General features: G+C 39.0%; 1 protein-coding gene across 1 annotated transcript in view; it reads left to right on the top strand.

Annotated features, from left to right (window-relative positions):
- CDKL3 (cyclin dependent kinase like 3) overlaps positions 1-1614 on the top strand; it is a 33109-nt gene extending 31495 nt beyond the window's left edge. Inside the window, exon 12 of the mRNA XM_069592066.1 lies at positions 1080-1614. Coding sequence (XP_069448167.1) covers positions 1080-1139 — 60 coding nt within the window. The 3' untranslated portion in view covers positions 1140-1614. The remainder of the gene's footprint in view (positions 1-1079) is intronic.
- The last annotated feature ends 13469 nt before the right edge of the window (positions 1615-15083 follow it).

Here is a 15083-nt window from a genome sequence, read left to right as displayed (position 1 = left end):
AGCTTATTTGTTCTATCCACAGATTTGTTTCTGACTTACTAAATCATATCCAGGCACTTCCCAGTTAACAGTATAGACATGTATTCAATAGATGCTATGACCTAGAGAGAAATTCCCATTACTGCTGAGTGATTCAGGCAGGAAAGAAGAGTCCGCAGAAGAGCCCCCTTCAGTTCTGTCTTAGGATGGTAATAAGGACCCTTTGCTAAATAGTCTCCCTGGGCCTTATAAAATAGCTCCCAGGTTCAAAGCCAAGTACTTATCTGTGGCTGTATTTCCTTAGCCAAAGACTCACCATTTCCTCAACTAAGGTCCTGTTTCTATTTACTTTTTAGAATACAGGAAATGCACAAACTGAAAGGAAGAAGAACCTGCCAGATGTAGAGTAGAAAATGCAGCAGCTGAAAATTCAGGGAACCCCAGAATCACACTGTATGGTTAAAAAAAATCCTTTTTATTAATATTACATACACAAAAATGTTGACTAGAGAATTCTACAGATAGATCGTAAATCCTGTGTAGTTATGTGTAAACTCAACCTAACTTTGTTTTTAAATTTATTAATCTATAAATGTTTCATGTTTTCTTAATTTGAACATTACTTTATAAAAATGGCCTGACTGGTACATCCTAATAAAACTACAGCTTATGTTTGGCCATATAATTGTATTTGATGACCTGTTATCTCAGTCATGTTTGATTACTGGTCATTCTTAGCTTTGGTTCAGAACTTTATAGATAGAAAGATTTCTAAATGTGTAAAATGAGATTCCAATGTCTGGGAGAACCAGACATCTCTGAGCAAGCAAGTACACTAGATAACATGAAACATGGGTTTGGTTTTACATTGGACATTCTGGAGCAGTATTTAATTGAACATATCATGAAACATGTTTAAAACGATGGAAATTGAGCCGAGTCTTGAAGGAAATCTTTTGGCTTGACCAGCATGTTTATCATTTAGTAGTTTATATAGAATATATTGTTATGTATAATTTAACATTTATACGGTCAAAGTTTTGGCAACATGTATTTATATTCTTATCCCTGGTTCTTACTGGCTTGGTTTCTGATTTTAGGATGGAGATGGCCATTGTAAGGGGAAGAATTTGAAGAGGAACAGACTTTTTTCCTGGTAGTGTCTTCTCTTTTAAATCTTAAAAAATACAAATTGGCAAGTCTTCCCTTTTAATTTTATATACAACAGAAACGTAACATGAGCTGTTACGACAGTAGTTAGTCCATAGTAGCATCATCCAACTTTGTTTTGTTAGCAAACCATTCATAGTTTTCTTCTTTCTTCTAAAAATTCTGTTGATGTGATGTTATGATTTGGAATTATAAAGTCATCTCCTCTCTATGTGCTTTTTTACTTGCCATCATTACTGAGTAGGTAATACATCCTGTCATATGACCCATACTGTATTTCTACTGATCTCTGCCCTCTGCTAGTCATATAATCTAAGTGTCAGTTTTTTTCTAGAATGCTCTAGCTTCCTGAAGTGAGTTCTTAATGAAATGTCTGACATTTTTTTAAAAAGTAGTCCATTACATGATTAAAAATATGTTCTGTTAATTAGCTATAAAAGCATTTATAATACTTACAAAGTATCAAAATTATATCGTATTAAATGTTAATTTTTAAAATTCCTTTAAACAACTGCCAGCACTCTTTCAGTTTCCTAGTTCAATCTGATAGTGCCTTTTATGTAATACAAACTTTTTCTATTTATGTATGACCCAGAAGAGAAACACTACCAAAATTCTTGGTTGTCATATTATTCAAAAAACAAAATGAGATAGTTTGGTATTTTACCAAGACTCTGCCTGATTTTGTATTTACCAAATAGACTTGAACAACAAAGGAAAACATAATTTCTTTATTATGATGTTGTGATCTCTTTTCAACTTATTAAAAGGTTGATTAAAATTTGCAGTGAGTTCTCTGGTGGTCCAGTGGCTAAGACTCCATGCTCCCAATTCAGGGGGCCCAGGTTTGATCCCTGGTTGGGGAACTAGATCCCAGTTCAGTTCAGTTCATTTCAGTCGCTCAGTTGTGTCCTACTCTTTGTGACCCCTTGGACTACAGCATGTCAGGCCTCCCGGTCCATCACCAACTCCCAGAGTTTACTCAAACTTATGTCCATTGAGTCAGTAATGCCATCAACCATTTCATCCTCTGTCGTCCCTTTCTCCTCCCACCTTCAATCTTTCCCAGCATCAGGGTCTTTTCCAATGAGTCAGTTCTTTGCATCAGGTGGCCAAAGTGTTGGAGTTTCAGCTTCAGCATCAGTCCTTCCAATGAACACCCAGGACTTGACTTCGCATTCCAGGATGTCTGGCTCTAGATGAGTGATCACACCATCGTGGTAATCTGGGCCATGAAGATCTTTTTTTGTATAGTTCTTCTGTGTATTCTTGCCACCTCTTCTTAATATCTTCTGCTTCTGTTAGGTCCATACCATTTCTGTCCTTTATCGAGCCCATCTTTGCATGAAATGTTCCCTTGGAATCTCTGATTTTCTTGAAGAGCTCTCTAGTCTTTCCCATTCTATTGTTTTCCTTTATTTCTTTGCATTGATCACTGAAGAAGGCTTTCTTATCTTTCCTTGCTATTCTTTGGAACTCTGCATTCAAATGAGTATATCTTTCCTTTTCTCCTTTGCCTTTTGCTTCTCTTCTTTTCACAGCTATTTGTAAGGCCTTCTTGACAACCGTTTTGCCTTTTTGCATTTCTGTCTCCTGGAGTTTGCTCAGATTCATGTCCATTGAGTCATTGTCCCATCCTCTGCTGCCCCTTTCTTCTTTTGCCTTCAGTCTTTCCCAGCATCAGGGTCTTTTCCAATGAGCTGGCTCTGTGCATTAAGTGCCAAATGCTGGAACTTCAGCTTCAGCAACAGACCTTCCAGTGAATATTTAGGGTTGATTCCATTACAATTAACTGGTTTGATCTCTTTGCAGTCCAGAGTTCTTTCAAGAGTCTTCTCCAGCACCACAATTCAAAAGCATCAATTCTTTGGCACTCAACCTTCTTTATGGTCCAACTTTAACATCCGTGCATGACTACTGAAGAAACCATAGCTTTGACTATACAGACTTTTGTTGGCAAAGTGATGTCTCTGTTTTTTAATTCACTGTCTAGGTTTGTCATAGGTTTTCTTCCAAGGAGAAAGCATCTTTTAATTCCATGGCTGCAGTCACCATCCACAGTGATTTTGGAGTCCAGTCCAAAATCCAAACAAATAAAATCTTCCAATCCAAAATAAAATCTGTCACTGCTTCCATTTTCCCCCATCTATCTGCCATGAAGTGGGACCAGATACCATGATCTTAGTTTTTTGAATGTTGAATTTCAAGCCAGATTTTTCACTCTCCTCTTTCACCTTCATCAAGAGGCTCTTTAGTTTCTGCCATTAAGAGTGGTATCATTTTCATGTCTGAGGTTGTTGATATTTCTCCTGGCAATCCTGACTCCAGTTTGTGATTCATCCAACCCAGCGTTTCACATGATGTACTCTGCATATATGTTAAATAAGCAGGGTGACAATATACAGCCTTGTCGTACTCCTTTCCCAATTTTGAACCAGCCAGGTGTTCCATGTCTAGTTCTGACTATTGCTTCTTGTCCCATATACAGGTTTCTCAGGAGACAGGTAAGGTGGTCTGGTACTTTCATCTTTTTTAGGAATTACCCATAATTTGTCGTGATCTAAACAAAGGCTTTAGCATAGTCAATGAAGCAGAAGTAGATGTTTGATCCTTAAAGGATTGTCTTTTTTATTCTTCAGTTCCTACAAAAATGCCTGCTGGGATTTTGACTGGGATTGTGTTAAAGTCTATACATCAATTTGAGGAGAATAGATATTTTAGAAACACTGAATCTTGCAATGCACAAACGTGATATAAGCGCTACATTTAGTTAGATATTTAAATTTTTTCTGTAGTATTTTGTAGTAGTCTTATACATCATTCATTAAATTTACTCCAGTGTGTTTTGGGTTTTGATGCAATTATAAATGGTATTTTTAAAAATATCTTTTAGTTGGTTGTTACTAGTAGTTACAGAGGTACAATTTGTCTTTCTATATTGATCTTGTGTTTTGAGACCTTGTTAAATTAAATTCAACTTATTCTAGTAGGTTTACTTCTTTCCTTCCTCCTTTTTTTTTTTTTTTTTTGGTCTATTCCTTAGGATTTCCTATATAAGCAATTACAACATCTGTAGATAAAGATACTTTTACTTCTTCCTTTCCAGTGTTTCTAGGATGTGTGACGGTGCTGCACAGAGGTGGTGAGAGTGGACATTCTTGCCTTTTTCCTATACCAGAGAGAAAACACTCAACCTTTTTCCATTAAGTTTGATGTTAATTGTAGGTTTTATGTAGATAACTTTTATTAGATTGAAGAAGTTTCCTTCTATTACTGTTTGTTGAGTGTCCTTACCATGAGCAGCTATTAAATTTTGTTAAATACTTTTCTTGTATCTTCTGAGATGATTTATGATTTTTCCTCTTTATTTCTGTTAGTATGAATTATATTAATTAATGTTTTAATGCTAAATCAACCCACATTCTTAGGGTTAAAATCCACTTGATCCTTTTTATGTATTGCATCGAATTTGATTTGTTAATATTTTATTAAGATACGGCATCTACATTAATGAGGGATTTTAGTCCATTCCTTTCTCTTGTGTTATCTTTGCCTGCCTTTGATATCAGTATTACAGTGCTTCATAAATGAGTTGGAAAGTTTTCCCTCTTCTTTCCTGCAAGAATTTGTGCAAGATTAATTTTACTTTCTCCTTAAACACTTGTTAGAAATCACCAGTGAGGCCAGCAAGACCTAAAGTTTCCTTTGTGGAAAGATTTTAACATGCAAATTCAATTTCCTCAAATTTATTTAATACATATGGAGCTATCTAGATTTGCTATTTCTCCTGTGTCAGTTTTGGTAATTTGCCTCTTTTAAGGAATTTATCTATTCCACCAAAGTTGTTGATTCTTATTGGCATAACATTGCTTACCATTTTCCCTTGTTATCGCTTAAGAAGTGATGTCCCGCTTATCATTTCTTGTATTGGTAATTCGTGGGGGATTTTTTTTAGTAAGTCTACCTAGAGGTTTATCAACTTTCCTAATTTTTTTTTTGAAGAACCAACTTTTGGTTTTATTTCTATTGTTTGTTTCTTATTTTACTGATTTATGCTCTTCTTTTGGGCTTAATTTGCTCTTTGTGATATTGTGATATAGTAACAAATACAAATTTTAGGTCTTTGTCGCCTTTTCCTGACACAGAGCTCCCAAAACATTTATAATTTCCTGGCTGAGGAGTGAGAGGAGTGTCTTTTGTAATTCATAATAAACCCCTCTCACCCATACCTGAGTTCATGCTAATGAGGTAGTTAGGTCTTATATCTTTACTAATCTTCAGTCTGCTAGTTTATTAATTGCTGAGGGAGGATTATTAAAATCTTCGGCTGTAATGATGGATTTGTTTGTTTCTCCTTTCAGCTCTAGTAGTAGTTGGTTTCTGCATGTTAAGCTTTGTTACTCAGTTCGGTTCAGTTCAGTCGCTCAGTCGTGTCCGACTCCTTGCGACCCCATGAATCACAGCACGCCAGGCCTCCCTGTCCATCACCAACTCCCGGAGTTCACTCAGACTCATGTCCATCGAGTCAGTGATGCCATCCAGCCATCTCATCCTCGGTCGTCCCCTTCTCCTCCTGCCCCCAATCCCTCCCAGCATCAGAGTCTTTTCCAATGAGTCAACTCTTCGCATGAGGTGGCCAAAGTACTGGAGTTTCAGCTTTAGCATCATTCCTTTCAAAGAAATCCCAGGGTTGATCTCCTTCAGAATGGACTGGTTGGATCTCCTTGCAGTCCAAGGGACTCTCAAGAGTCTTCTCCAACACCACAGTTCAAAAGCATCAATTCTTCGGCGCTCAGCCTTCTTCACAGTCCAACTCTCACATCCATACATGACTACTGGAGAAACCATAGCCTTGACTAGACGGACCTTAGTCGGCTAAGTAATGTCTCTGCTTTTGAATATGCTCTCTAGGTTGGTCATAACTTTTCTTCCAAGGAGTAAGCGTCTTTTAATTTCATGGCTGCAATCACCATCTGCAGTGATTTTGGAACCAAAAAAAAAAAAAGTCTGACACTGTTTCCACTGTTTCTCCATCTGTTTCCCATGAAGTGATGGGACCGGATGCCATGAGCTTCGTTTTCTGAATGTTGAGCTTTAAGCCAACTTTTTCACTCTCCTCTTTCACTTTCATCAAGAGGCTTTTTAGTTCCTCTTCACTTTCTGCCATAAGGGTGGTGTCATCTGCATATCTGAGGTTATTGATATTTCTCCCGGCAATCTTGATTCCAACCCGTGCTTCTTCCAGCCCAGTGTTTCTCATGATGTACTCTGCATGTAAGTTAAATAAGCAGGGTGACAATATACAGCCTTGACGTACTCCTTTTCCTCTTTGGAACCAGTCTGTTCTTCCATGTCCAGTTCTAACTATTGCTTCCTGGCCTGCATACCGATTTCTCAAGAGGCAGGTCAGGTGGTCTGGTATTCCCATCTCTCTCAGAATTTTCCACAGTTTATTGTGATCCACACAGTCAAAGGCTTTGGCATAGTCAATAAAGCAGAAATAGATGTTTTTCTGGAACTCTCTTGCTTTTTCCATGATCCAGCAAATGTTGGCAATTTGATCTCTGGTTCCTCTGCCTTTTCTAAAACCAGCTTGAACATCAGGAAGTTCACAGTTCACGTATTGCTGAAGCCTGGCTTGGAGAATTTTGAGCATTACTTTACTAGTGTGTGAGATGAGTGCAATTGTGCAGTAGTTTGAGCATTCTTTGGCATTGCCTTTCTTTGGGATTGGAATGAAAACTGACCTTTTCCAGTCCTGTGGCCACTGCTGAGTTTTCCAAATTTGCTGGCATATTGAGTGTAGCACTTTCACAGATGCATGTATATTTAGGGCTAATATATTTCTGGTGAAATTGACCTTATTCTGCTGTCCATTGTGTGAAAACAGTTGTTTTATTTACTTTTTCCAGTTTTATCATTGTTTAAGGTAATGCCAATACCTATTAGTCAATGATGCCTGGAAGTAGAAGTTTAAAGAATTCTGAAAGTGAAGATCTAGTCAAAGTTGTGAATAAGGAATAACCTTTAGAGTCATTACCAAAATTTCTAGCTCTGTCTTATATAAAATATCCCTGATTGATTGTGTGCTCTTTTAGTTTAAGACTATCCCTAAGGATGTGGATATGTGGATAGGAATTTGTAATGGCTTGCCCGTTCTTTTTGTTGTTCTTATTCAGTTATTGTAACTCATTTATTCTGTGAATTCTTTGCCAATAATATGAAAGTTTGAAGTATGAGGTTTGCCAATGGAACTTCAGCAGTGGACATAGTTAGATAGGATGGATAGTCTATTGGTTGATAATACTTTGTCAAAAGATGTTAGTCAGACAAGTGTGTTTGAGTTGTATTTCTGGCCTATTTTCATTTTCCATGTATGAATCTAACTTGTAAATATTTGTTACAAAGCAATTGGTTGAAATAATGGGTTGCTTCCATCAAAACTGAAAATGTCCCATGGCGGCTAGAACATGACGACATTAGATGGAGCTCAGAGAAGATACAGTACTGATTTCTGTGTTTAATTTATTTCTATTCCACGCCTGCATCTCTCTCATCAACTCTGCCCAAGGAGTTGGACAATAGATAATCACTATGAACTTATTTTAATCTCATTAGTTTCTCTTAAGTAATAACCTAATGAGTCCTGTAAGCAAAGGGAAAGCGAGGGATATAATAGTTATGTAGTTCAAGTAATCAACAAGCATTCGGTCTCTGTTCTTAGATCTCTTTTTCTCTCTACACTCCCTAGGTGAGCTTATCTTGGTGTATGGCCTTAAACATCACTTATATATTGATGACTCTTAGTTTTCTCTCTCTAGACTGGACTGGACTTCTTAACTGCAGACCCAAGTTTCCAACTGTCCATTCAAAGCATATAATAGATATCTTATGTCCCAAATTCAGGTCCTGATCTCTTCCCCACTCTCGTGTTCCTCTTACCTGCTCCATGTTTCTTCATTCTGGTTAAGGGCAACTCTGTTTCTTCCGGTTACTCAAGAGGAAAATCTTGCAGTAATCCCTGACTTCTCTCTTCATCTCTATATCTCTAACTTATGCTTTCAGCTCTACCTATAAAGTATTTCTAAGAAGTGACTGCTTTCTTCCCTCTACTGTTACTTACAACATTTCTTGCCTGGATTTTGTAGTGGTCTTCTGGTACCTGATCTTCCCGCTTTAACACTGTTCCACCTTCAGTTTCCTATCAACTCAGAGTAAAAGCTGCAGACATTACAACCGCCTCCAGGACCCTACACAGCCTGCCTCTACTTTCTCTATGATGCTATTCCTCTTCTATTACTTATTCTGTTCCAGGCCCACTGGCTTCCTTGCTGTTCCTGCCTCAGAACCTTTGTTCTTGCTGTTTCCTCTGATGAGAAATATCTTTCCTCAGGTAACTGCAGGAGTCCCTCCTTTAACTCCTTCCTGTTGTTCAGAACAACCTCCTTACTTTTACTCATATATGAAGCTTTCTCTATCAGGTTGCTTAAGATGACAACTTTCCCCATTCTCATTCCTGTTTCCTGCTTGACTTCTTCATATATCATTCCCTATCTGACAAGCTTTTTTTTTAATGATCTCCCTCCAATAAATGATGAACTGCATGAGAACAGGAAAATTAGTGTTTTGTTTGTTGCTATATTCCCCAGCATAGAATAGTGCCTAGCATATATTGACACTCAATAACGTTTTCTTGTGAATTAATGAATTTATTAAACACCTGCATAGGAATCACTTGAAAAAAACAAAGAATAAACTATGAGATAATTTTATTGATGTGGTAGAATGCGCTGTCTATATCATGTTAATATTCATTGTCAAGTAGCTGAATGAGTAGCAGTCATTCGGCATGGAGGTTAAAGGTGAAGGAAATGAGGTAAGCTTACAGCTTGTTGGCATTTTAATGGAGGAATTGAAACTTAGGTACTTTTAGAGATAAAACTTGGAGGATGCTTTTTAGGAATGGAATCCAGAGGAATCTCAGATAAGTGAGAAAAATTTTTTCTCGAAATTTAGAAAGAGACAAGGAAATTCAGATAAGACAAATGAAAGGGTAAAAAGAAATAATGCTCTACAATATATGGGTCAGAATTACGCGTATGAGTTACAGTATATGGGTCAGAATTTTAGATTTTCCACCGAAAGTGACCACATTTCTGTTTCTTTAATAACTATGTATCAGGAGACCTAAATTAATATACTTAGTGCTTGCCACAGAGTGAGAAATTGTGTGAGTACTGTCTCAGTGTATGCAGGTCTCTCAAGGAACTCTTGGCTTAGAACAAGCAAAGTGATTTATTTGCTTAATTGGATGGTATTGAAAGTATAAACAAAATGTATAACGTAGAGGGATAAGTAAAACAAAATGTGCTTCAGATTTACTTTCTTTTATCTTTAAGTACTTTTTTCTTTATTTGGCTGTATTAACTCTTCCTTGAGGCCCACGGCTCTCTAGTTGTGGCATGCAGGTTTAGTTGCCCTACGGCATATGGGACCTTAGTTCCTCAACCAGGGGTCAAACCTGTGTCCCCTGCATTGGAGGCTGGATTCCCACCCACCAGGGAAGTCCCTCAGATTGATTTTCAGGCTAACTTTGGGTTAAGATTCTTGCTCTTTACCACTGGTGTTTTATTAAATGGATAGCAGAATAGAGACTACAGGCATCCAATGGCTATTATGTAGTCTCTGTGCCTGGCTTGCCAAAGCATAAAGAGGATTCCAAAGTTCTCTTTCAAGTCAGTTAGTCCTAACCGCCTCCAGAGGGAGCTCAATAGCCGTCATTTTCAGGACCAGGAGCTCTTGTCTACCCTGGTCTAACAGGACAAGTCATTCAGCTCCATGTTGGACTGAACCTAGTGTATGAAGATGGGGTCCTAATGAGGCAGTGGTTTTTGCCCTTAAATCAGTGGTTTTTGCTCCCTAGGATGAGAAATGCAGGAAACAATGCATGCTAGGATTTGAGTTTCCTCAGATGAATGACTCCAAAGTCTTAAGACTTTTCAGATCAAGCCTGATTATTTATATACATTTCAGGCAGCTTCTCTCGGATGTCTCTGAGTAATTTCTTTGTAGTTACTAATATTACATTTATCAGTATTACTAAACTGTTTAAAGCATCTGATGCCTCTTGAAAAACTTTTGTTGTTGTTCAGTCACTAAGTCGTACCCGACTCTTTTCAACCCGATGGACTGCAGCACACCAGGCTTCCCTGTCCTTCACCATCTCCTGGAGCTTGCTCAAACTCATGTCCATTGAGTTGGTGATGCCATCCAGCCATCTCATCCTCTGTCTCCCTTCTCCTCCTGCCCTCAATCTTTCCCAGCATCAACCTTAAAAAAATTCTGCCACCGGCAGTCTCCCTTGATTTGTTGTTCAATAGATTTGAATTTGGAAAATGGGTTCCTTTAATTCCTGCCCTTCAAACAATATCTAGTGGTATCAGAATATTTATTGAAACTATATCTATGAACTCCTGGGGCTTTTCTCTTTTTAAAAATATTTGTTGAAAAGATTAATCTCCAAAATATACAATCTGCTCATGCACCTCAATATCAGAAAAACAACCCAATCAAAAAATGGACAGAAGACCTAAACAGAGATTTCTCCAAAGAAGAAATACAAATGGCCAAAAAACACATGAAAAGATGCCCAACATCGCTCATTGTTAGAAAAATAATCAAATTGAAACTACAATGAGTTATCACCTCACCGTGGTCAGAATGGCCATTATCAGAAAACCTACAAACATAAATGCTGGAGAGGATGTGGAGAAAAGGGAATCCTCCTGCACTGCTGCTAGGAATGTAAACTGATACAGTCACTGTGGAGAACAGTATGGAGATTATTCAGAAAACTAGGAATAAAACTACCATATGACCCAGAAAGCTCATTATTTGGCATATACCTGAGAAAGCCATAATTCAAAAAACACATATACCCCAGTGTTCACTGCAACAATATTTATGATAGCCAGGATATGAAAGCAACCTAGATGTCCATCGACAGAGGAGTGGATAAAGAAGTTGTGGTGCATCTAAAAATGGACTATCACTCAGCCATAAAAAGAAAGGAATTTTTAGTCAGTTGTAGTGAGGTGGATGAACCTTGAGCCTATATAAAGTGAAGTAAGTCAGAAAGAGAAAAACAGAGTGTATATTAATGCATATATGTGAAATCTAGGAAAATAGTACTAGTAAACCTATTTGCAGGGCCAGAACAGAGGCGCAGACGTGGAGAATGGAATGGTGGGCATAGCCGGGGACGGAGAGGGTGGGAAGAGCTGAGAGAGTGGCACTGAAACACATACATTCCCATGTGTAAAACAGATAGCTGGCAGGAAGTGGCTGTGTGACACAGGAAGCTCAAGCTGGTGCTCTGTGATGACCTAGAGGGGTGAGATCGGGAGACGGGAGAGGTGGCAGGTGGGAGGGAGGCTCAGGAGAGGGGATATGTGTATAGTTGTAGCTGATTCACATTGTGATACAGCAGAAACCAACACGACACTGTAAAGCAATTACCCTCCAATTAAACATTTAAAAACACATTTGTTGAATGAATTTTCAGTTTTTAGTAAGAACCATATAGTATAATAGAGTCCAGGTTATCATCTGATTGCCCAAAATAGAATCAGGACTTTTACACACTTCTTTACTGCAGAGTATGGGTGTGGTATTTTGTTGCCTCAGTTTTCCTCAGTTGGAAAATGGAGACAAGAAAAGCTTCTCTCATAGAGATATTGTGAGGACTTACTAAGATAAGGTTTAATACACACAGGGCATATTGAGTTTATACTGTACTGATGAAATTTAGTTGTCTTCTTCAAAGATGCAGAATTACAGTTTTGCTTGTTGACTGTACTCTCAGTTTGCTGGATCTCAGTTCCCCAACCAGGGATTGAACCCAGGCAGGCTACAGTCAGTGGGGTCACAGAGTCAGATACAACTTAGTGACTGAGCACAGACACATAGCAGCGAAAGCACCAAGTCCTAAGCACTGGACTGCCAGGGAGTTTCCGAGAATGGTGGTCTTTAATCATAGTTCTTTTGACCAAGTTGTCCAAGTTTATCCTGACTTCATTTACTTTGATAATAAATTGGTCTGTAAGTACCCCTTACTCTTATTGTGTACCACCTGTGAGATTTATGAGGGGATCTGTACCTTGGTCTCCATTTGTTTAGATATGAAATCGGCATGGATGACAAATACATCCCTGCTTTTAATGTGTAAAAGTGTGAAAAGTGAAAGTGAAGTCGCTCAGTCCTGTCCAACTCTTTGCAACCCCATGGACTGTAGCCTGCCAGGCTCCTCTGTCCATGGGATTTCCCAGGCAAGAATACTGGAATGAGTTGTTATTTCCTTCTTCAGGGGATCTTCCTGACCCAGGAATCTGCATTGGCAGATTCTTTACCACTGAGCCACCTGGGGTATTGTAGTTCTGTTCTGTCCTGGGAAAACCAAGTCAAGACCTGCAGTTTCTAGTATTTCTCCTTTGAGCCTACATTGGATTTTCTCAGAGTCTTTGTGCATTATGGGGGTAGGTAAGTTGATGTTACAAATGTGGCTGTTGTAGGGTGCTGAGTAGATGAGTTACGTGGTAATATAAGAAGATGAAGGTTTTATGAAGCCTGAAGCTTTTAGATTTGAAGGCCCCTCTGAGGGGGAAAAAAAACGGAGAAGGCAATGGCACCCCACTCGTTTTCTTGCCTGAAAAATCCCATTGGCAGAGGAGCCTGGTAGGCTGCAGTCCATGGGGCTGCAAAGGGTTGGACACAACTGAGCGACTTCACTTTCACTTTTCACTTTCATGCATTGGAGAAGGAAATGGCAACCCACTCCTGTGTTCTTGCCTGGAGAATCCCAGGGAGGGGGGAGCCTGGTGGGCTGCCGTCTATGGGGTCGCACAGAGTCAGACACGACTGAAGCGACCTAACAGCAGCAGCAGCAGCTGGGGAAAAAAGACAATACAAATTTGCGATTATGAAATTGTTAGGGCTGTTCTCATGGCCTTGGAAGGCACCTATACAAGGGAGAGGACTTTATTGCCTTCTTGGCATATATGCCTCTGTGGATAGGGTTGCCATTACTTGGTTCTGTGGTCACCAAAAGTCACCGAGAAGTGGGAAAGGCAGAGGCAGTGGCAGCTGAATTGGCAATCAACCAGGTCAGGTTTTGAAGTCTATTGAGTAGATACTCATGTGATGATTAGGAATCCTGGTTCTAGTCCTTTGGCCTAGTGGAGTTGATATAAGTGGAAGGGTTTACAACTGGTAGCTCAGCAGGTTGCTGCTGTGTGGCACTCCTCTCCCTTCATTTGGAAGAAGGAACACAGGATACCATTCCAGTGATAGGAAGCACCCTGATACATTTATCACCTTGAAGAATAGACTTCCATTTTTATTGCTTATACCATATATAAACAAATTTATGTTTCACATCCTGCTTTATAATGTTAGTTACCTCTTAATTTGTATCTTTGTACTTTAACACCCTACCCCCAGTACCTTCATATAATTATGTACCTTGATATGTATGGAACAAATCATTTAAATTCAAAATGACCTTGGTAGTTTGGAGACTTGCTGAAGAATCAATAGATGATGTCAAAACTGATCAGTAAGAAACTGAGACATGGATGTCACAGACCACGCTTGTCAGAAGAAGTTTTGGGATAGTAGTTAGTGATGTCATGTTGCAGTTCTTCCTTAAAATTTCAGAACACTCACAGTTCCATGTGCTTTTAGGAACGTTTAGTTGAAGTTTTTCTCAGGTTTCAGTTTGAGCACATGAATGCCAGAAATAAAAACTAGTTTTCCCAGCTTTCCTTACAGTTAGCGCTATCAGAGAAATAGTGATAGTAGCAATTTGTATTCATCTCTGACAAGTCAAAGATTTTGCTTTATTGCTGTCAATTTCTAAGATAATAGAAGAAAACATGAAACAACTGTCTTGGACCCTGGGCAACAGGCAGCCCAGGACTGTGATCTCTGAGAGAAGAAAAATTATTGAAACAATCACTGTGATCACACAGGCTTTCTACAATTTCTGGATCACTGAACAGGGAGGTGGTGATTCAGCAAGAGACTGGCACATTTGGTGAGTTTATGAGGTGGGGATATAAGCTTAGGGAGGTCAAGATGGCTAGAGTTGGTAAGGCAGAATACTAGAGAAGGAAAAACTATGTAGAGAAGGAACTTAGAAATCCGCATGGATTCCTCTCCAATATCTTGCTGAGCAGTAATCAGAGAATGTGTGGCAATCATGAAAATGTGCCTCCTAGAGCTCCAACTGCAGGGACTGCAAATTAACTTATGCCAAAAGAATTACAAGAACTAGCTAGCTTACTGGGAAGATTCAGGAAAACATCCCTGGTATTAGATTTGGGGTATTTAATCAAGGGGACTAGAATATATGCCTAGATAAGCAAGAGTTCACTGACTTGGAGGAAACCTGTCAGGACATGAGATTTAACACTCTAGCAAGGACCTTATGGGATGTAGGAAGCACACTGCTGTGTTTGCTCTTAAAAGCCTGGGAATAACTATGACCAACACCCAGGGAAGTAGAAGTGCCTGAATTGCCCTTAAAGTGAGAAAGGAAGAGAGAAATAGGATAGAGAATAGAATAAATGTGTTATATAAGACCAGGAGACAACCAGAGAATAATGTTCCATGGGAGGGCCCAAGGGACACAAGTTCATTAGGAATAAAAGAAGTGCAAGTCTTATATACTGAGAACTACAGTGAAGAGACTGATGCTGAGCCCCTGATATGGCATCATTCCTTGAGGAGACTAACTGGCTCATTGGTGGCAAGTCAAATATATCAGGCGCTTTCATCCTTCCCAAACTTCCTTAGAGATACAGTGCGGTGTAAATGTTTTCCTCTCGATTTCATCCCTCTCTCCTTCATAAGTCTCAGCACTGCCTTGCAGTCTT

This window comes from Ovis canadensis, chromosome 5 (genome assembly GCF_042477335.2).
Source record: "Ovis canadensis isolate MfBH-ARS-UI-01 breed Bighorn chromosome 5, ARS-UI_OviCan_v2, whole genome shotgun sequence".
NCBI classification, from domain to species: Eukaryota; Metazoa; Chordata; class Mammalia; order Artiodactyla; family Bovidae; genus Ovis; species Ovis canadensis.
The sequence above is the reverse complement of the archived record's forward strand: the minus strand, read 5'-3'. Positions and strand labels throughout refer to the sequence as shown.